We start from the raw sequence: 22,412 nt of genomic DNA on the forward strand, positions 1-22,412 counted from the left end.
TTGAGTGATTTTTTTTTTTTTAGGTGATGGACTCTTCCCTCTATATCAATAAGAACAGCATAGAGTTCCAAGCTAATTTAGTCTCAGAAAACTTAAGCAAACTTCCCCTCAACTCAGGTATATTTGTGGTCTCATTGCCTAGAACTTTCTTGTAACCTTATTATTCTTCAAAATTCAGTTCATGCACTTTTCTTACTCAAGAAAACTTCCTTTACCTCCACCCCCTGATTTAGGTGTTTCTCTGTTCTTACTCAGCAGCTTTGTTTATGTTCATTTGAGCACCTCTGTAATGCTCTTGGAGTTTATATTAAAAGTCTCACTGTGGTTGAACTCAGTTCTTTGAGAGAATTTGTATCTTTCTCATCTAGTAAGTACTGGGCACATAGTAGGTAGTTAGTGTTAAGGATTTTTCCTCCATACAGGGTATTTGTGTGTCTTATTTTGCAAAACAGGTATTTGTTATTTGCATGTCAGTGAAACTTGGATAAAGGATATAACCAAGTTGCTAAATCTGGAACTGTTTTACTTTTCTGTCCAGTAGAATTACCAAAGAGGATTTTTTTTCTGCTTCCTTTAAAACTAAATGCTAGAACAACAAAAAAAATAAAACTAATATATGGCAAGATCAGGGCTCTTTCTTAGCTTCAGTGTAGGGCCTGGAATATGTGTTATGATAAAGAAACTGCTCACATTTAATGAGTGGAATGAGTAGCATGGACTGCAAAGTATTTAAGGTGTCTTTAGTCTATGTACGCTGTCGTTAGACCAGCAAAATGCTCTTATTACATTTTTCTAAGGGAGAGAGAAGCCCAGACTTGAAATTTACTTAAAATCATGAAGTTAGTAGAGGTAAAGAAGAACCGGATGTCTTGTCCTCTATGTTGTTATTACTGCTGGCTTCCTTTAGGTCAGCTTCTCAACTTTGGTACAGCTGACGTTTTGGGTTGGATAGTTCTTTGTTGTGGGCAGCTGCTCTGTGCATTGCAGGACGTTTGGAAACATCCCTGCCTCTGCCCACTAGATGGCAGGAGCTCACCCTTTCCTCCCCAGCGTGACCACCAAACTTGCAGGCGTTGCCAGACATCCTCTGGGGGGTAAGACCTCTAACTGAGAACCACTGATGTATACAGCAGATGTGTCACCTATGCCTCCGTTTTGTCTTCCTCTCTATCTTAGTTTTAGAGGATTTCTTTGGCACATGGCCATCCTCTACCTCTAAGCCAAGATCTGTTCTCATTTGGTAAACACTTGCCAAACATCTTACTTGTTTGCCTGACATTTGCTTTCATTACTTTTTTTTTTTTTAAAGACAATAGTGGACATCTTGGGTAATACTGATAATTGCTTTCAGATACAATCTATTTATAATTTTTTATTTGATAATTCACCTGGTAAAATCAGATTTGTTTCTATAAAACTAAGTATTATATGTATCAGTTTCAGGTTAGATGCATGAGACTGGGTGCTCAGGGCTGGTGCACTGGGATGACCCAGAAGAATGGGATGGGGAGGGAACTGGGAGGGGGATTCAGGATGGGGAACACATGTACACTCATGGCTGATTCATGTCAATGTATGGCAAAACCCACTACAATATTGTAAAGTAATTAGCTTCCAATTAAAATAAATAATTTTTTTTAAAAATGAAAAAAATAAATATACCTTGGATAATTATTTTAATCTAGATGCATGCTGGTGAATTTAATGAAATTAAAATGCATTATGCCCTAATTACACATGGTAAAATGTAGCTTGGAAGAATGTTTTTGTACCTTTGTTTATATTCAGCAAGATTCTGTATTTCAAGTTTGATAACTCACAAATATGTATTTTTAAAAGTCTTAAATCCCTGATTATGTAATATCTTTTCCCTTATTATTTTGAGGAACTTGAAAGACGGATGTTTTAATAGTTATTGATCTACATAATCTTTTATGAATAGTAATCTGTCATTCCATAATCTAAAATATTCTGTTTAAATTTAAATATGTGCTTGTGCTAAGTTGCTTCAGTCTTGTCTGCCTCTTTGTGACCCCATGGATTGAGCCCACCCAGGCTCCTCTGTCCATGGAATTCTCCAGGCAAGAAGACTCGACTGGGTAGCCCTTCCTTTCTCCAGGAGTTCTTCCCAACCCAGGGATCGAACCTGGGTCTCCTGCATTTCAAGCAGATTCTTTACTGTCTGAGCCACCAGGGAAGCCCACATTTAACAATACTTGAGACGAATGTTTTAAAATAAGTTAAAAGTTTTCACTTTATTATTTTTATTATTTATCAACTATTAGCATTTTACTAATTGTTTTGCAGGCATATGATTAGACATGATTTTGCTGAAGTAGAATTTATATTCTAATAGAAATTTAAATATGTTTTACTCATGGAAATTGTTTTGCTTTTGCATTTATTTTCAATAATTGAGAACTGCAATGTTTTAAAAATATAGTTTTCTAAAAATTTTTATCAGGCATTTCATTAACTTTCATAAAACTGCTTTGAAATTCTTAGTCATGTCAAATCTAGTATTTCAGATTAACGTAAACGGTTTGGTATAGAGCCAGATGAGGAATGGCTAACACTTCTGAACTATTGCTTTGTAACAATGTAAAAGTTAGTATATCTATTCTCCATTTGATGATTTCCAGAGAGAAAAATTTAAAGGATCCTTAGTATCTATTTTATAATTAGCATTATGTTAAAATTATTTTTAGAATTAGTCATTAGTTACCCATTATAAAATATTTTTGGAGTTTCCAGGTGGTGCTAATGGTAAGGGATCTGCCTGCCAGTGCAGGAGACATAATAAGACACAGGTTTGATTCCTGGGTCAGGAAGATCTCCTGGAGAAGGAAATGGCAACCCACTCCAGTGTTCTTGCCTGGAGAATCCCATGGACAAAAGGAGCCTGGCAGGCTACAGTCCATAGGGTTGCAAAGAGTTGAACGTGACTGAAGTGATTTAGCAAGCAAGAAATATTTTAAAGCTGTACAGTCCTAGCTTTAACATTTCCTAGATTTAAGAACTTAGATTGGTATTGGTTTCTAAGTGTTCTCATACTAGTCATATGAATAAATAAGGAACAGAAGTAAATGATGGTTGGTTTGTAAGTATGACATTCCCTTGGCAGAGGTTGTAAGTGGGGTTGGTGTGGGATGCTGACACTCCTTTCTGCGTCTCAGTCCTTTTTTACCCTTCACCACTATAGGGGACTACTCTTACTACTAAAAGGTCTCTAATGTTTCTGTCAGATAGACTTTGTTAGAAAACAGGCTAAATTTTTAAAATTATTTTTATTCATGGGATCATAACTGGAAAATTTAGCAATTTTAACATTTATAAAAATATTTATATTCAGTAAGTATAGAGAGATTTATCTGTGATCATCCTGAAGGATATGTGTTACTTGAATGAGCCTCAGGGCAAATAAATGAATGAAAACTTCCACTGAAATGTTATATATTTGATTTTATATTTGTTCAGGTTTAAATACAAGACTTAGGAAAATAGCGTGTATTATGTTACTACAGAGAAAATATTTTTCTATCAACTCCAGTGATTGTCTTTCTTTAGCAAAACTTGATACACTAAATTTGTCATTATATGGACTGCTTTTCAAATAAGTGATCAAATATTTTTCTATCAACTCCAGTGATTGTCTTTCTTTAGCAAAACTTGATACACTAAATTTGTCATTATATGGACTTCTTTTCAAATAAGTGATCCTGTGACTAGGGTTTTTGCATGTTTTAAATTTCTAAAAATCTGTTAGAATGCAGTTGACTTGTATTTCTAAAAATTAGTAGTGATAACACTTAGCAGTTTTTCCTTCCTATTTTTCTCATAATATGGCCTCACTGAATTGACATACTTTCCTCTCCTTCAGGGGAGTCTATATTTTTCTACCCAAGTGTTTTGCTCATATTTACTTTCTGCTGTAAGTCTGTGTTAGTGAATATTACTCATTATTTGAAGCTCACAGTGTTCATTCCTCTTTAAGTACATAACTACCCAAGTAAAATATTTTTTCTTTTTACTGTGTTCCTAGAATACATTTAAAACATTTTTTCCCCTATTCTGTAGTCTCTTTAATTACATAGGTAGTATTGTTCAACCATTTCCACAACTTTTTTACATCACTGCAAACAGAAGTTTTATAATTGTTAAGCAGTAACTCTCCTTCTGCCCAGTCCATCCATCCCTCCTCCCCTGCTGCCTCCATCCACTACTCCTGGTGCCTCAGATCTACTTCCTGTCCCTATGAATTTGCCTACTGTGGGTATTTCTTTTTTTTTTTTAATTGGAGGCTAATTACTTTATAATATTGTAGTGGTTTTTGCCATACATTGACATGAATCAGCCACGGGTGTACACGTGTTCGCCATCCTGACCCTTCCTCCCACCTCCTTCCCCATCGCGTCCCTCAGGATCATCCCAGTGCACCAGCCCCGAGCACTTGTCTCGTGCATTGAGCCTGGACCGGTGATCTGTTTCACATATGATAATATACATGTTTCAATGCTATTCCCTCAAATCATCCCACCCTCGCCTTCTCCCAGAGTCCAAAAGTCTGTTCTTTATATCTGTGTCTCTTTCGCTGTCATGCATATAGGGTTATCATTACCATCTTTCTAAATTCTGTTTATATGCGTTAGTATACTGTATTAGTGTTTTTCTTTCTGACCGACTTCACTCTGTATAATGGGCTCCAGTTTCATCCACCTCATTAGGACTGACTCAAATGCATTCTTTTTAATGGCTGAGTAATACCCCATGGTGTATATGCACCACAGCTTCCTCATCCATCTATCTGCCGGTGGACATCTGGGTCGCTTCCATGTCCTGGCTGTTGTGAGCAGCGCAGTGGTAAACACTGGGGTGCACATGTCTCTTTCAGCTCTGGCTTCCTCGGTGTGTGTGCCCAGCAGTGGGGTTGCTGGGTCATGTGGCGGTTCTGTTTCCAGTTTTTTAAGGAGTCTCCACACTGTTCTCCATAGCGGCTGTACCAGTTTGCATTCCCACCAGCAGTGTAGGAGGGTTCCCTTTCCTCCACACCCTCTCCAGCATTTACTGTTTGTAGACTTTTTGATGGCGGCCATTCTGAGCAGCGTGAGATGATACCTTATTGTGGTTTTGATTTTCATTTCTCTAATAATGAGTGATGTTGACCATCTTTTCATGTGTTTATTAGCCATCTATGTGTCTTCTTTGGAGAGATGTCTTAGAAAAGTATAACCTTCCGAAACTGAACCAGGAAGAAACAGGAAATCTTAACAGACCCATCACAAGCATGGAAATTGAAGCTGTAATAAAAAATCTTCCAACAAACAAAAGCCCAGGACCAGATTGGCTTCATAGGTGAATTTTACCAAAAATTTAGAGAAGAGCTAACACCTGTCTTACTCAAACTCTTCCAGAAAATTGCAAAGGAAGGTAAACTCCAAAATTCATTCTATGAGGCCACCATCACCCTAATACCAAGATCAGACAAAGATGCCACAAAAAAAGAAAACTATAGGCCAGTATCACTGATGAACATAGATGCTCAACAAAATCCTCAACAAAATTCTAGCAAACAGAATCCAACAACATATTAAAAAGATTATACATCATGACCAAGTGGGCTTTATTCCAGGGATGCAAGGATTCTTTAATATTTGCAAATCAATCATTGTCATACACCATATTAACAAATTGAAAGATAAAAGCCATATGATTGTCTCAGTTGATGCACAGAAAGCCTTTGACAAAATTCAATACCCATTTATGATTAAAAAAAAAAAAAAACCTCTCCAGATAACATAGAAGGAACATACCTCAACACAATAAAAGCCACGTAGACAAACTGGTAGCAAACATTATCCTCAATGGTGAAAAATAGAAACCATTTCCTCTAAAACCAGGGACAAGACAAGGGTGCCCACTCTGACCACTGTTATTCAACATGTTTTTAGAAGTCCTAGGCACAGCAATCAGAGAAGAAAAAGAAATAAAAGGAATCCAGATTGGAAAAGAAGAAGTAAAACTCTCACTGTTTGCAGATTACTACATAGAAAACCCTAAGGATACCATCAGAAAATTACTAGAGCTAATCAATGAATGTAGTGAAGTTGCAGGATATAAAACTAATACACAAAAACCCCTTGCGTTCCTATACACTAACTGAAAAAACAGAGGAAGCAATCCCATTCATCATTGCAATGAAAAGAATAAAATACTTAGGAGTAAATCTACTTAAAGAAATAAAAGACCTATATATAGAAAAACTGTAAAACACTGACAAAAGAAATCAAAGATGACACAAATAGATGGTGAAATATACCATGTTCATGGATCAGAAGAATCAATATAGTGAAAATGAGTATACAGCCCAAAGCCATCAATAGATTCAGTGCAATCCCTGTCAAGCTGCCAGTGGTATTTTTCACAGAGCTAGAACAAATAATTTCACAATTTGTATGGGAACCCCACAAACCTTGAATAGCCAAAGCAATCTTAAGAAAGAAGATTGGAACTGGAGGAATCAACCTGCCTGACTTCAGGTTATACTACAAATCAACAGTCATCAAGGCAGTATGGTACTGGCACAGAGACAGAAATATAAATCAGTGGAACAAAATAGAAAGCCCAGAGATAAATCCGTGCACCTATGGACACCTTATCTTTGACAAAGTAGGCAAAAATATACAGTGGAGAAAAGACAACCTCTTTAACAAGTGGTGCTGGGAAAACTAGTCAACCACTTGTAAAAGAATGAAACTAGAACACTTTCTAACACCATATGCAGAAGTAAACTCAAATGGATTAAAGATCTGAATGTAAGGCCAGAAACTATAAAACACTTAGAGAAAAACATAGGCAGAACACTCTCTGACATAAATCACAGCAAGATCCTCTGTGACCCACCTGCCAGAGTAATGGAACTAAAAGCAAAAATAAACACATGGGACCTAATTAAATGTAAAAACTTTTGCACAATGAAGGAAACTGTAAGCAAGGTAAAAAGGCAGTCTTCAGAATGGGAGAAAATAATAGCAAATGAAACAACTGACAAAGAATTAATCTCCAAGATATACAAACAGCTCATGAGGCTCAATACCAGAAAAATGAACAACCCAATCAAAAAGTGGGCCAAAGAACTAAATAGGCACAATTATTTTCAAATGATCAAGCTTCCTTTAAGTTTTAGTGAATTGGAGGGAATAATAGGTTTCATTATTTTTTGAAACTTTCACAAACAAGTATCTATGTGTCATTATTTTTCAAAACTTTCACAAACAAGTATCTATGTGTTTTGGCAGGGAAGAGAGAAAGGCTATATGTAAGATGGTGGATATCTAATGAAAGCGTGTGTGCATGCTAAGTCGCTTTAGTCATGTTTGACTCTTTCTGACCCCATGGACTTTAGCCTGCCAGGCTCCTCTATCAATGGAATTCTCCAGGCAAGAATACTGGAGTGGGTTGCCATGCCCTTCTCCAGGGGATCTTCCCATCTAACTCATGAGCGATGATATCTAAGTTCACTCATCAGTTGACGATAACAAAGATTATATTAAAAGAAGATGTGATTTTGCTTAATAAAATGTAATTGTTATTATATTTAGTATATCAGATGTATAATTTTTAGCTTATTAACTATTATCCTCATTGTCATTCACTTTAGAAATACAAACCTGGTCGATGTGATGATATTTTGAAATGGAAGCCTCCCAGTCTGAATTCTGTGGATTTTCGTCTAAAAATAACAAGAATGGGAGGAGAAGGGTAAGTATGCACCTTTGATTCCCCATCATTTTTATATATAATAATACTTTTACTATTCCTAGGTATTTACCCAGAAGTTATGAAAACAGATGTCCACGTAAATGTTTGTATTATATAAAACTTCACTGTTTATCTGGTATTTTACATATACCTTCAAATAAAGTAAAATACTTTTCCAGTATACTTTATATATGTATACTGTAAATCTATCTCATTTTCCCAGATTTTTTTTTTCAGATTATTTCTTCGATATATTACAGCTCACATTTTTTAGCATCCTTTAAAATTGACCAATTTTAGTCTTAAAAAAAGTTATTTCTAATATTAACACAATGAACTTCATTAAAATGTAAAAGTGAAAATAGATTTTACTTGAAAATAATCCAGTCAAGTGAATTATAAATGTAAGATATTATTGTTGAACGTTTTTAAGCAAGCCATTTTTCCTTTGAAGGAAACTGCTACATGTTTGCATTTGCGTAGCAAAAACTCATTTATTCTTTATTGGGGTAGAGTTTTAATTGTAGAATTTCATTACAATTTTTCATAATGTCTATTAAGTGTTAATTTCATGTGTTGGTTAATCTTCATATGTGATTTCATTGGTTGGTGGTGGTTGTTGTTAGTTGCTAAGTTATGTCCAACTCTTTGGCCATCCTGGGCTCCACTGTCCATGGGGTTTCCCAGGCAGGAATACTGGAGTGGGTTGCCATTTCCTTCTCCATCATTGGTTGCTACTTTAGAATAAAAAAAAGAAACATGCTTTAGTGTTAATAAATATTTTCATTGTTTTTCCAAAGCCTTGTTCTATTTTACCTGTTTCACAATTTTTTATGGCATCTTATGTAAGTAAATGCATAATAACAAAACAAGAAATGCTTAATCAAGGAAATCCTGAAGAGAAAGTATATAAGGTGACATTGGCAGAAAGCTTAAAAGTATGCCAGTGCATGCCGTGAAATGCATGCACTTTTTATTTGCTGAAGATAAACCACAGGTCTGTTTTTTTGTAGCTAATGGAATGAAGGGCAGACGATGAGTTATGTGAATACAGATTCCAGAAGATTAAGTCTCTTAAGAAATTATATGTTTTCAAGTAATGATACTGTGTAGTGTGATGAATCCTATCTAAAAAGAGAGAGTTTATTAAGTCATATATCAGTTTTTAAAACATAGAGTAGTTTTAAATAAGAGTTTGTGACTTAATAACAAAGTACAATTAACCAGAACAATAATCTGGGACCTCAAATAGTGTTGTTTAGGTATTTTACTCTCTATTGATCTGGTTTAATCCAAAGATAGATTGATAACTTTTGACTATAGAATTGGATAGAGTGTATATATTCTATAGAATAATGTAGAAGATTAGATAAAAGAAATAATATTGGTAATCTAGGATAGCTGTATGCTGGGTATCTGTCAGGAAGAATAATCTTTAGTTTACTATTTATCAATACTTATCTATGCATTGATATTAACACTAATATCAGTTAACCATTTGTTAATTATTAACCAGTATTCTAATACAGTGTTGTTATTATAACAATTACTAATAAGATGAATAAATATTATTAACATTTTATGGAAACTGCCCCCAAACACATTCCTCCTCCCCTCATATATATATATACAATAACACTATCTTTGGATAAGTATTGCTGAGTAGTAAGCTCAAGACTATTATTCTTCCTGATGAAGTGTTGGGTGTACAGATATTCTGGGTTGCCAGTTCACTTTAGAACCTCCAAATCAGTAGTCATGCAAGCTGATGCTTATATGTCTTTCTGGAAGTGCCTTGGAGAACACCACCTCTCTTCTAAACAGTGCTGGCTGAAGGATTAATGCTGATGGGGCTGCATGCATCTTCTTTTTCCGTTAAAAGACACACATGAGTATGGTTCTTTGGAAATAAGACTTCAAAGATAAAGTGAAATTTATGAAATTTCTCCATTACTAGATCCTCTATTTTACTTAAATCTCTATTTATAATATTTAGTTAAGAAGTATAAACCCTTGTGTGACTTTGTTGATTGTTTCATTGAGTTTTGAAAGATCATTTTGTTTGGCTTTCTAAGATTGCCGTTCTTTGCAGCACTTAAAAGCTACATGAGGCTACATGTGGAATGACCATTTTTCTAAGTCTTAAAAATGATATTAATTTTTTCCTTTATTTGTCTATTGCAATTAAATATGACAAAATATAGTTTAGTAGTTTGTCATTTGCTTCTATTCTTAGTATGTTTTAATGTATATATATATTTTTAATTTTCCCTGTTTGGAATGTCTTCCTATTAAAAAAAATGAATTATCTCTTATTCTAGTACCTCTTTAAAACATACCAAAATGTTAGCATTTAAGATGATTTTTCTTATAGGATTAAGCAGGTTACATTAGTGTAAGTACATGATTTATTTATGTAACATGAGTGTCAGTTTTCAAAAATGTAGTATTTAATTTGAAATATAAAGTGATAAATGTTATATTAAATATGTATTATACAGTTAGCTGGAGTAATCTCCTTTTTTTCCCATGGAGAGAATGTTATGTATGATAGCAATTTTCACAAAGTAAATGAGTTTGTATCTAATGCTTATGTTAGATGCGGTATGTCAGAGAGCATTATGGGAAATATACCTGTAATAGTTTGAGAGGAGTGTAGCCATGTCTCTGAATCATAAGAATCATAACATGTGACTAGTGAAGTGGGACTAAAATATTAAAATATCATAAGGCAAGATAATTTCTTTGTTTTGCTCGTAAATATTTCTACAAAGTTAAGTATGGAGTGGAATGTCTTGACAGGTATAATATAAATACCAATCTTTGAAAATGTCTGCCATGATTTTTTTTTTTGCAGACATTTGGTCTTTTCACTTCTTGTAATATCATTTCTGAAAATTTGAACATATGAAGTTAATGTTGATTTATCATGGCCTAAAATAACTTGTGTACATCTTAGCAGTTTATATTGTATTGACATACAATACAGATTTTCATCTGAAAGCTATTGCATTGCTTTAAAATTATTGTGGGTTTAAATAATCTACAACCAAAAAATGTAGTCAGTGTCAAAAACTAGGATTACGAAGGTTGTCTGTATTCTGGAGAGTGCAAACACTTGAGTACAACAATGTCAGTGACTTATAGTGAGCAGAATAACCTTATTATTTGTATAGCATAGTTTAGAACACAGATTCTAGAGCCAAGGTGCCTGGACTTAAATGTTTTATTAACTATGTGCTTTGAGCATATTCTTTATTTCTGTACCTCAAATTCCTCATTAGTAAAATAGAAATTTTACTAAAGAGGAATCACCTCACTGATGCAATGGACTTCAGTCATTTCAGTCACTCAGTCATGTCCGACTCTTTGCGACCCCGTGGACTGCAGCTTGCCAGGCTTCCCTGTCCACCAGCAACTCCAGAGCTTACTCAAACTCATGTCCATCGAGTCGGTGATGCCTTCTAACCATCTCATCCTCTATTGTCCCCTTCTCCTCCCGCCTTCAATCTTTCCCAGCATTAGGGTCTTTTCCAGTAAGTCAGTTCTTGGCATCAAGTGGCCAAAGTAGTGGAGTTTCAGCTTCAACATCAGTTCTTCCAATGAATATTCAGGACTATTTCCTTTAGGATGGACTGGGTGGATCTCCTTGCAGTCCAAGGGACTCTCAAGAGTCTTCTGCAACACCACAGTTCAAAAGCATCAGTTTTTCGGCACTCAGCTTTCTTTATAGTCCAACTCTCAGATCCATACATTACTACCAGAAAAACCATAACTTTGACTAAATGGGACTTTGTTGGCAAAGTAATGTCTCTGCTTTTTAATATGCTGTCTACGTTGATCATAACTTTTCTTCCAAGGAGCAAGCATCTTTTAATTTCATGGCTGCAGTCACCATCTGCAGTGATTTTGGAGCCCAGACAAATAAAGTCTGACACTGTTTCCACTGTTTCCCAATCTATTTGCCATGAAGTGATGGGACCAGATGCCATGATCTTAGTTTTCTGAATGTTGAGCTTTAAGCCAACTTTTTCACTCTCCTCTTTCACTTTTATCAAGAGGCTCTTTAGTTCTCCTTAGCTTTCAACACATTTTCTCCTTCGCCATAAGGGTGGTGTCATCTGCATATCTGAGGTTATTGATATTTCTCCCAACAATCTTGATTCCAGCTTGTGCTTCATCCAGCCTGGCTTTTTTGCATGATATACTCTGCATATAAGTTAAATAAGCAGGAGAATATATACAGCCTTGAAGTACTCCTTTCCCAATTCGGATCCAGTCTGTTGTTCCATGTCTGGTTCTAATTCATGCTTCTTAATCTGCTTACAGAATTCTCAGGAGGCAGGTCAGGTGGTCTGGTATTCTTATCTCTTGAAGAATTTTCCATAGTTTTTTGTGATCCACACAGTCAAAGGCTTTGGCATAGTCAATAAAGCAGAAATAGATATTTTTCTGGAACTCACTTGCTTTTTCAATGATCCAATGGATGTTAGCAATTTGATCTCTGGTTCCTCTGCTTTTCTAAATCCACCTTGAATATCTGGAAGTTCACGATTCATGTAGTGTTGAAGCCTGGCTTGGAGAATTTTGAGTATTACTTTGCTAGCACGTGAGACAAGTAGAATTGTGCAGTAGTTTGGGCGTTCTTTGGGATTGCCTTTCTTGGGGATTGTAATGAAAATTGACGTTTTCCAGTCCTGTGGCCACTGCTGAGTTTTCCAAGTTTGCTGGCATATTGAGTGCAGCATTTTCACAGCATCATCTTTTAGGATTTGAAATAGCTCAACTGGAATTCCATCACCTCCACTAGCTTTGTTCATAGTGATGCTTCATAAGCTCACTTGACTTCGCATTCCAGGATGTCTGGCTCTAGGTGAGTGATCACACCATCGTGGTTATCTGGATCATGAAAATCTTTTTTGTATAGTTCTTCTGTGTTCCATTTCTGTCCTTTATTGTGCCCATCTTTGCATGAAATGTTCTCTTGGTATCTTGAATTTTCTTAGAGAGATCTCTAGTCTTTCCCATTCTATTGTTTTCCTCTATTTCTTTGCATTGATCACTCGGGAAGGCTTTCTTATCTCTCCTTTCTATTCTTTGGAACTCTGCATACAGATGGGTATATCTTCCCTGTTCTCCTTTGCCTTTAGCTGCTCTTCTTTTCTCAGCTATTTGTAAGGCTTCCTCAGACAACCATTTGCCTTTTTGCGTTTCTTTTTCTTGGGGATGGCCTTGATCACTGCATCCTGTGCAGTGTCACAAACCTCCATCCATAGTTCTTCAGGCACTCTGTCTATCAGATCTAATCCCTTTGTCTATTTGTCACTTCCACTGTATATTCATAAGGGATTTGATTTTGGTCATACCTGAATGGGCTAGTGGTTTTCCTTACTTTCTTCAATTTAAGTTTGAATTTGGCAATAAAGAATTCATGATCTGAGCCACAGTCAGCTCCCGGTCTTGTTTTTGCTGACTGTAGAGAGCTTCTCCATCTTTGGCTGCAAAGAATATGATCAGTCTGATTTCAGTATCGACCATCTGGTGATGTCCAGGTATAGTCTTCTCTGTAGAGAAGTTGGAAGAGGGTGTTTGCTGTGACCTGTGTGTTCTCTTGGAAAAACTCTTGTTAGCTTTTGACCTGCTTCGTTTTGTACTCTTAAGGCCAAATTTGCCTGTTACTCCAGGTATATCTTGACTTCCTACTTTTGCATTCCAGTCCCCTATAATGAAAAGGGCATCTCTTTTGGGTGTTAGTTCTAGAAGGCCTTGTAGGTCTTCATAGAACCGTTCAACTTCAGCTTCTTCAGTATTACTGGTCGGGACATACTGTGATATTGAATGGTTTGCCTTCAAAACAAACAGAGACTATTCTGTCATTTTTGAAATTGGATCCAGGTACTGCAGTTTGGACTCTTGTTGACTATGATGGCTAGTCCATTTCTTCTAAGGGATTCTTGCCCACAGTAGTAGATATAATGGCCATCTGAATTAGATTCACCCATTCCAGTCCATTTTGGTTCACTGATTCCTAAAACGTTCATGTTTACTCTTGCCATCTCCTGTTTGACCACTTCCAATTTTCCTTGTTTCATGGACCTAGCATTCCAGGTTCCTATGCAGTATTGCTCTTACAGCATCAGAATTTACTTCTGTTGCCAGTCACATCCACAGCTGGGTGTTGTTTTTGCTCTAGCTCCGTCTCTTCATTCTTCCTGGGGTTATTTCTCCACTGATCTCCCATAGCATATTGGGCACCTACTGACCTGGGGAGTTCATCTTTCAGTGTCCTATCTTTTTGCCTTTTCATGCTGTTCATGGCATTCTCAAGGCAAGAATACGGAAGTGGTTTGCATTCCCTTCCCTCCTCCAGTGCATCACATGGGGCAAACTCGCGGAGATAGTGAGGGACTGGGAGGCCTGGAGTGCTGCAGTCCATCGGGTCACAGAGAACTGGACACTATGGGACGACTGAACAACAACAACAGCACAGAATGGAAATTGGCCTCGTGAAGCTTTTGTGAGGATTAAGTGAACTAATATATGTAAACTGTTTTTAGAACAGGTGGCACTTGGTAAGCATTTTTCTATTTGTTATTGTTTGTGTTGTTTTCAGTTAACCCATCCGCATTCATCCATAAGTTAAATATCCATATCCCTTTTTACTAGTCCTGTGGTTCTGTTGTTTGCTGAACTATCTGAATTCAGTTTTCTATGTACATTACTTCCTGTTTGATTCCAATTTCTGTTAATTTTTCCCTTTTAAAGTGCATATATTTTCAATGTATTTGTATAAGTAATTATATAAATTGTTGAATATCTGGAGAGCACGAGCATAACAAAAATCAGAAAAGTTTTTACAGAAATTTTTGATAGTGAATGTCTTAAAATAACTTTGGTGATATGTATAGTGGGTAAGAACGTGAGTTTTGGCCAGGACTGCACAGAGCCAAATCCTAGCTCCACTGCTTAACTTGCTGTTGTTTCTTAATCTTTTTAAGCTTCCTCATGTGTAAAATGTCCCCAGTAATAGTGCTTAGCTCATAGATTTGTTGTGAAGATTTATTTACTCTTTAATTGTGTGAGTAGACTGAGTAAATTCGAGTTCTGCCTGTGTAGACTTTACAATCATAAGCTAGTAGGCTAAAATGCAAAAATAATTTTGTGTTATGAGGTTTTGTAGAATGAAAAAAATGATCCATCTTATTAACCCATCTCAGGTATGGGCATTTGAAAGTGTGAAGTGCTAATAGCTTCATAACAAGTACAATGAAGTAAATGGAATCAACTGTATGATTCTATTTTGCTTGAAAATGGATGAAAAATCCTCTTACTCTGACTAAAGTGATTTTTTTCTTTTGTTCAGATTTATTTAACGAAAAGAATGATTAATTCTATTAATATTTCTCATACTTACTTGAACTAGTGTTAGGATTTTAAGAAAGAAATTATAGTGATAAAATATTCAGACTGTTGAAAAATGTTCTTGTGTAAGAAAGGATTAAGTCAGCAAGAATATAATAAAAAATTCTTATTTCTTTGCTGAGCAGAGTTCCCCACCCTCCCACCCCACCCCACCCCACCCCACCCCCACCCCCGCCTCGCTCTGTTTTGGAATGAAATGTTTAACTCTTTTATTTATATTTCATTGAAGAATTATTTTAAGTAAGTGAAATTAGAGGTAAAAACGCTAATGTAACCAGTATTGTTACAGAGTACACCTAATGAGTGTATTTGGCGTATAGCTGACCATACTTTGGGGGGTATAAAGAGTGGCTCCTTTTGTCTTTGAACAAATGGCCCTAGTAACTGCTTTAGTTATCCTATTTGAACATATTCTCATCACTGAAACATTTTTAAAGAAAAATGCTTCTTTGGGTTTCAGTCCTTTGAATGATTACTCTATCAAATTCTTGATTATGGTGTATTTCCAGGAGGGCTGGGAGAGCAATGGAGAAGCTGTGGCTTAGCTTTCAGTTCCTCTGCCCGGCTGTCTGGCTATTTTTGAGGTATTAGTAATTCCTGTTAACTCTTTCGTTTGATCTTCCCTACTACAGAAAATCGATCTCAGGCCACCTCCCAAAAATAAATACCACAGTCAAAGTGCCTAGAAGAAAGGGAGATAAGGTTTCAAAACATGTGTTTATAACTTCACTGGAGTCAAAATACTCTTTCACTTGTTAATTTACTAAAGAGAAATTGGGATCACATTTGCTTTATCATTTGGTTCTTTGGAATTTAACTTTTATATTTATTCATTGAAAATTATTCTTTATAGCAAGAGCCTTTTGCTGTATTATTTGCTCTAATTTAGTGTAATTTTCCTTAATGGCGTATTTTTCTAAGCTCGCTTCTGTGTTATGCGGTGCTTGTTACCGGGTAGATGCCGGTGAGGAGCGTTGTGTAGGTAGAACACTAGTGTAGTTCCTACTTGGATCACACTGGAGAGAATGCGATTCAACCTGATCCAAGTTGTCTGCGAAAACAGTATCTTACTATAGACCTTCCTGAGTTTGTGTTAATATAAAGGAGAGTTTTTCTACATGCCATCATATTAACCTACTGCAGAAGCAGTAGTGTTCATAACAAAAATATTACTAAGCCTTAGTAAAAAGAACCGTCTCATCCTCTGAGGATGAGATGATTAGATAGTATCACTCACTCAATGGTAATGGACTTGAGCAAACTCCAGGAGATAGTGGAGGACAGAGGAGCCTGGTGTGCTGCAGTCCATGGGGTTACAAGGAGTCGGATATCAACAACAATTGAACAACAACAACAGTAAAATGAGACACGTATAGTATTGTCTAATGGCTTATATTTGATAGAATTATGGATGGAATTTTAAAAAATTAGTAATTTGTTACCACTTGCTGTATTAGGATTTGGCATGAAGTATTTATGAAGTTATGATACATTTATTGCTAAGCATCCCAAGTTCAAATTCTTGTTTGTATTTTAAGGGTAAAAGGAGGAAAAAAGTTGAACTTTTAGTCACTGTGCGTTTCTCTGTTAAAATCAACTATGGAATAAATTAAATAGCTCTGATTGTTAAAATAATTAGAAAATAATTAGTGATAGAATTATTTTCTTTTAACTTTCACAGTCTGTTTTGAACCAAGTCATTTAATTTGGTTTAAAGAGTTAATTATGACAAGAGGATGTTTAATATCCTGTAGCATATGACAGCTTCAAAATATAAATATGGTAATTTATTGTAAAAAGAATAAAGCTAGGGCACATCATTGTTAATGCAGTCCTTTTATCTCTGGAAAATGGAACTCATATTAAGCTTTGAATCTCAGGGGAAAAGATATGGGGGAAGGGTACAGAACTCATTTAGTTCTTTGTGTTCATCAGAAAACTATCTTAGTTTCCAAGTATTGAATAGTGTTGAATAGTAGTATGGTAAGAACAGTTATGATCCATGATTTTTGCAAAACTTCATGAAGTGGTGTTGCTAATGGTTGTTCTCAGTATCTTAATTTTATTATATTGGTACCTGTTATATATGACTTTTAAAAAAAAATTATACTTAATTGTAAGGAACACATTTCATTGTTTAATAATAATCTAAGCTTTAGATGTTCTAAATGCCCATAAATGTACCAGCGTTATTCAGGGTAAACACTACAGATTTAACAATTGTATTTATAGTGAATTACCACCTTGTAATGTTTTAATTAGAAACCTCCTTCAACTGGAAGTTTTCTGTATCTGCAGCTTAAGGATAGTTCATGTTGATAAACAGAAGTCATTGCAGATTTCATAAGCATGTTTTCAATCATCAAAGGGAGTCTGTAGATTATGCAGCTTTTTAAGAAAGTGCATTCTGTTTTTACTTAATTGTTTGAAAATGGATCTACATTCTGTGTCCACTAACATGCTAGTGTCAAAAGTATTTTCCTGACTATTGTGTACAATGGCTTGAGTTCCTCAAATGTCATCCAATTTACCTCTTCTGAGTAATGTCTTTAACTTTCATAACTAGAGCAGGAATATGTATTATTTAGATTTTTAAATTGCTTTGGCATTTAAATATGGATTTATTGTAGAAAGTATAGACCATATTACATAGTCTCAAGGGAGTTTAGAATACATTAACTGTAAATTACATGAATTCATTACTAAGAAACAAAGACCTTTATTCATCTTTTTCAGAATCTAATTTATAAAAATGAAAAAAAGAATCACTATCCTTTGTCTTCCATTTAGTTTTGGACTTTCATCATAGTAAGCAGTGCTAGTTAAAACTGATTAATCACTATTCAGTAACCGTTCCTTGAAAACCATCTGTGTGCAAACCACATTGTTAGAAGATGAGAATAAAAAGATGGATAAGCCCTATCCCAAAGGTATGAGTAGCTTGGCTGGAGGGATAGATATAGATAAGTATTAATGTGACAAAACCTGTACTATCAGTGTGAGGAAAGCACTACAGAAGACCAATCTTATATTATATATAAAATATTTTAATTGTCAGTAACAGCACAGTGAAGTTTCCATAGAGGAAGGTTCTGTGAGTAACACTTTTTAAATACATAGGAATGGCATTCAAGATACATAGTCTGAAAAAAAGTCATGAAATTTATGTGAAATGTTTATTGAATCACTAGAATTTATGGAAGTGGACCCTTGAATAAAATAGACTAGGACCAGATTGTGCCAGACCAAGAAAGCCAGAGTAGAGAATTAGGACTCACCTTGAGCAGTTAGTGATCAATTAAAAGAACTGATATTATCTGTGCTTTAGGAAGTAACTGGCTAGAAGATAGAGATTGCTAACCTTTTCTAATCAGTTTTACAAGCCAGAAACCTATACACTGTCTTTGCCTCTCTCACCTGGTTACCCAGGGAGGTCCTGTCAGTCTCACTTCTCAGCTGTTGCTTAAGTCTGTAGACTTTGTTTCGTCCCGTAGTCATGGTCTTCATTCAAGGCAGCACTGTATTACCTGGACTGCCGCAGCAGCCTCTAACTGATCTCACTGCCCTTGTCCTCACCTAGGACACCGTCTGACATTAGTAAACATTTCCAGAGCTCTGTCAGCCCCCTTCTGTCAACCTTCTCTCTCTTTGGTTAGTGTTTGCCTGGTGTGGTGAGTTCAAATGTGTCCCTCCAAAAGGTGTCTTGCATGCCCTGTTACCTGTGAATGTGACTATGCTTGGAAATGGAATCTTTGTAGATGTAGTCAAGGTATAAGTGAAGATTGAGGTCCTACCAGAGTAGGGTGGGCCCTTAATCCAATATGACTAGTGTTGCTTGAGAGAGATAATCAGAGGAGAAGGGGAGATACATGAGGGAATGCCACGCGATGAGGGAGGCAGAGAAGAGGCAAGACAAGATTTCTTTCCTATGGATTTCAGAGGGAGCATGGCTGTGTCAACATCTTGTCAGAATTCTAGCCTCCAGAACTGTGAGACGATAAATTGTTGATTTAAGCCACCCAGCTTTGTGGTACTTTCTTATGGAAGCTCTAGGAAACAAATGCATCTTGTATATATTGTTTTACCCTTTAACTTTAGTTATTCTTTTTTTCCTTATATTTTAGATTCATCTCTTGTAAACAGCATTTAGCCGGACTTTTTATCTTTTGGGTTTCCCTGAGAGCTCAGTTGGTAAAGAATCCGCCTGCCATGCAGGAGACCCCAGTTCGATTCCTGGGTTGGGAAGATCTGCTGGAGAAGGGATAGGCTACCTACTCTAGCATTCTTGGGCTTCCCTTGTGGCTCAGCTGGTAAAGAGTCTGCCTGCAGTGCGGGAGGCCTGGGTTCGATTCCTGTGTTGGGAAGATCCCCTGGAGAAGGGAAAGGCTATGCACTCCAGAATTCTGGCCTAGAGAATTCTGTGACCTGTATAGTTCATGGGGTTGCACAGATTTTGGTTAGATTTTTCTTAAATGGCACATTTTGTTTTTTATACTTATTTAACTTAATCTTAAATATGAAATATTTTCACTGTTTTATTTTGTGTTATTTGTCCTACCTTTTCTGTATTTATTTTCTTTCTTGCCTTTTTTTAATTTTGACAGTTTTTTCCCCTCATTTTTTCTTGCTCAATTTGAAATTATATGCTAGAAATTTTACTCCAAAAATTTTAGTGTGTGTACTTAACTCAGCAAGTCTAAAGCTGACAATTTTACCTTTTCAAATAAGGTACTTTAATTCTGATACTTCTTTCCAACTTATGAAAATTATTAACATTTTTGTTTTATTAAAACTCATAATACACTATTATTTTTATTTTGTACAATCAGTATTTGATTGCTTTTCATATTTATTTACAAATTCTTTTGTTGTGCACCCCCTCTATCATCTCATACTCTCTATGTGGAATTACTGTACTTCTGTCAGTAGCTATATTCTTTAACATTTCTTTTAGGCTCTGCTAGTATATAATTCCATTGTTTCTATGACAGTCTTTAGTTTACCCATATTCACTGAACACTGATTTTGAAGTAAAGTTATTTTCCTTTAGCATATTTGTGATTTCATTCCAATGTCTCCTGATTCTCAATGTTACTCTTGAGAAATCAGCTGTCAGTGCACTTGTCTCCTTTGAAGATAACCTTTATTTCTTTGTTTCACTTTCAAGAACCAATCTTTGTGTTTAGTGTAGTTCAAATTCACTTTGATGAGTCTAGATGAGGATTTTTTTTTTCTAGATGAAATTTATTTGGCTTTGGGAAACTAAGCTATATTCTTTTTCATTGGTTTTGAATATTTCCATTATTTATTCACATTTAGAATTGCCTTATTTCTTCTCTCCTTCTAGAACTTCAGTGGATTCATTTGATAAATAAATATGGAGCATCCTCTCGTTGCTAGTTACTGTTTTTGGAACTTGTATCACATTCTTTTCTTCCCACCTCTGCCTTGCTGTCATTATTTTTAGGCCCCCCTCAAACATAGAGGCAACAGGTTTCCACAGACATCTTCACAAGTGCCCCTGGATGGTCCCTGGTTGGTGATTTTTCTCTGATCTTCCAGTCATCTCTTTGTGATCTTTATTCCTTAGCTTCTCCTACACTGGTCTGGAGTTCCCCAAGCTGTGCTAGTTGTCAAGAGCCTGCCTGCCAGTGCAGGAGAAGGAAGAGATGCAGGTTCAATCCCTGAGTCAGAGATATCCCCTGGAGGAGGGCATGGCAGCCCTATCCAGTATTCTTGCCTGGGAAATGCCATGGACAGAGGAGCCTGGCAGGTTACAGTCCATAGAGCTGCAGAGGGTTGGACTTGGCATGCATGTACAGTGGTATAAGGTCTAATCGTTACAATAAAGTCCTAGTGCCATATCACGGGATGGTTCTGATCCTCAGGGTAAACCATAATTGCTATATAGTACTGACAGATGGGAGAAGAAGAGAAAAAGAGTAGTCAGAGAATCTAGGATTTTTGCTTCAGGAGTAGGATGAAGTTACCATCATCTGAGAATGAAGAAAAATGTGAAAGAATAGGTTTAGGAAGAAAATTTGGTTTTGAGTATGTTGAGTTTGATACTGTAATAGTTAGCCATTTGTATATAGTCAAGTAGCTGATGAATATAATGAATTTAGAATTACAGAAGTATATTTTGGACATTGTCAGTATATGGATAGAATTTAAAATTATAAGACTGGGTGATATAGCCAAAGGAATAAATGTGGATAAAGAGGGTGAAGGATTGAGCTTTGGGGCCTGTCAACATTTGGAGGCTAGGAGAAGAAGGTGAATCAGCAGAGAAGGTTGTTGGGAAAAGCTTAGTCGGAAAAAGCTTAGCATGGAATTGAAAGTAATGACTTTAGTCAAAATAATGCCCCAGAGTCAAAGTAATGTGGATTGAGAATCACCTTTTTTAAAAAATATATGTTCAGCTTGTTTTTAGAACTTGTATTATGAATTTATATTTTTAATACATTTTTATATATCCTGACTTCCTGTCCAGAAGTTATTTTGTTCCACTGATCTTTTTGCATTGAGAAATATGTTGTACTTTAAAATTTTGATACTAGCAGGTTACCAATTATTCTCATTAGAAAATACTGAGCATTTCACTAAATTCCTTTTCATTTGCCAAATTTACTCATTTTAAGTGAATTATCATCACCCATCCCTTTTGGTATCACTTAGTCAAACTCTGGTCTATAGAGTAATTCTTTATCTTTTTTCCTGCCCATCTTGTGGGCTTTGGCTCTTTTCGTTGTTCTTTATGTAGTTAATCCAGATATACATTAGAAAAGAAAAATATCAGAGATCATCATTCAGTTTTGAAGTTTAGTTGCTAGATTTGCTAATAATACAGTGTTTTGAACCTGGTCCATTGGACAGCAAGTAGATCATCCAGTCAATCCTAAAGGAAACCAATCCTGATTATTCATTGGAAGGACTGATGCTGAAGCTGGAGCTCCAGAACTTTGGCCACCTGATGCAAAGAGCTGACTCATAGGAAAAGACTCTGGTGCTGCAAAAGATTGAGGGCAGGAGGAGAAGGAGGCGACAGAGGGTAAGATGGTTGGATGGCATCACTGACTCAATGGACATGAGTTTGAGGGAAGCCTGGCGTGCTGCAGTCCGTGGCAGCACAAAGAGCTGAACAAAACTTAGTGACAGAAGAACAACAGCCAGAGCCTGTACCTAAGTCCCTTGTCTAACATTGACAGGGTCAAACTGACGTTTCACAGCAG

General features: G+C 36.1%; 1 protein-coding gene across 3 annotated transcripts in view; it reads left to right on the forward strand.

The window, feature by feature from the left end:
• The window catches only part of RNGTT (RNA guanylyltransferase and 5'-phosphatase), a 223,042-nt gene that overhangs the window by 124,153 nt on the left and 76,477 nt on the right, over positions 1-22,412 (forward strand). For all 3 annotated transcript variants that reach the window (XM_070450141.1, XM_020877220.2, XM_070450140.1), the window contains one exon: positions 7,658-7,758. In XM_070450141.1, coding sequence (XP_070306242.1) covers positions 7,658-7,758 — 101 coding nt within the window. The remainder of the gene's footprint in view (positions 1-7,657; positions 7,759-22,412) is intronic.

Source organism: Odocoileus virginianus, chromosome 19, assembly GCF_023699985.2.
Source record: "Odocoileus virginianus isolate 20LAN1187 ecotype Illinois chromosome 19, Ovbor_1.2, whole genome shotgun sequence".
Lineage (NCBI taxonomy): Eukaryota > Metazoa > Chordata > Mammalia > Artiodactyla > Cervidae > Odocoileus > Odocoileus virginianus.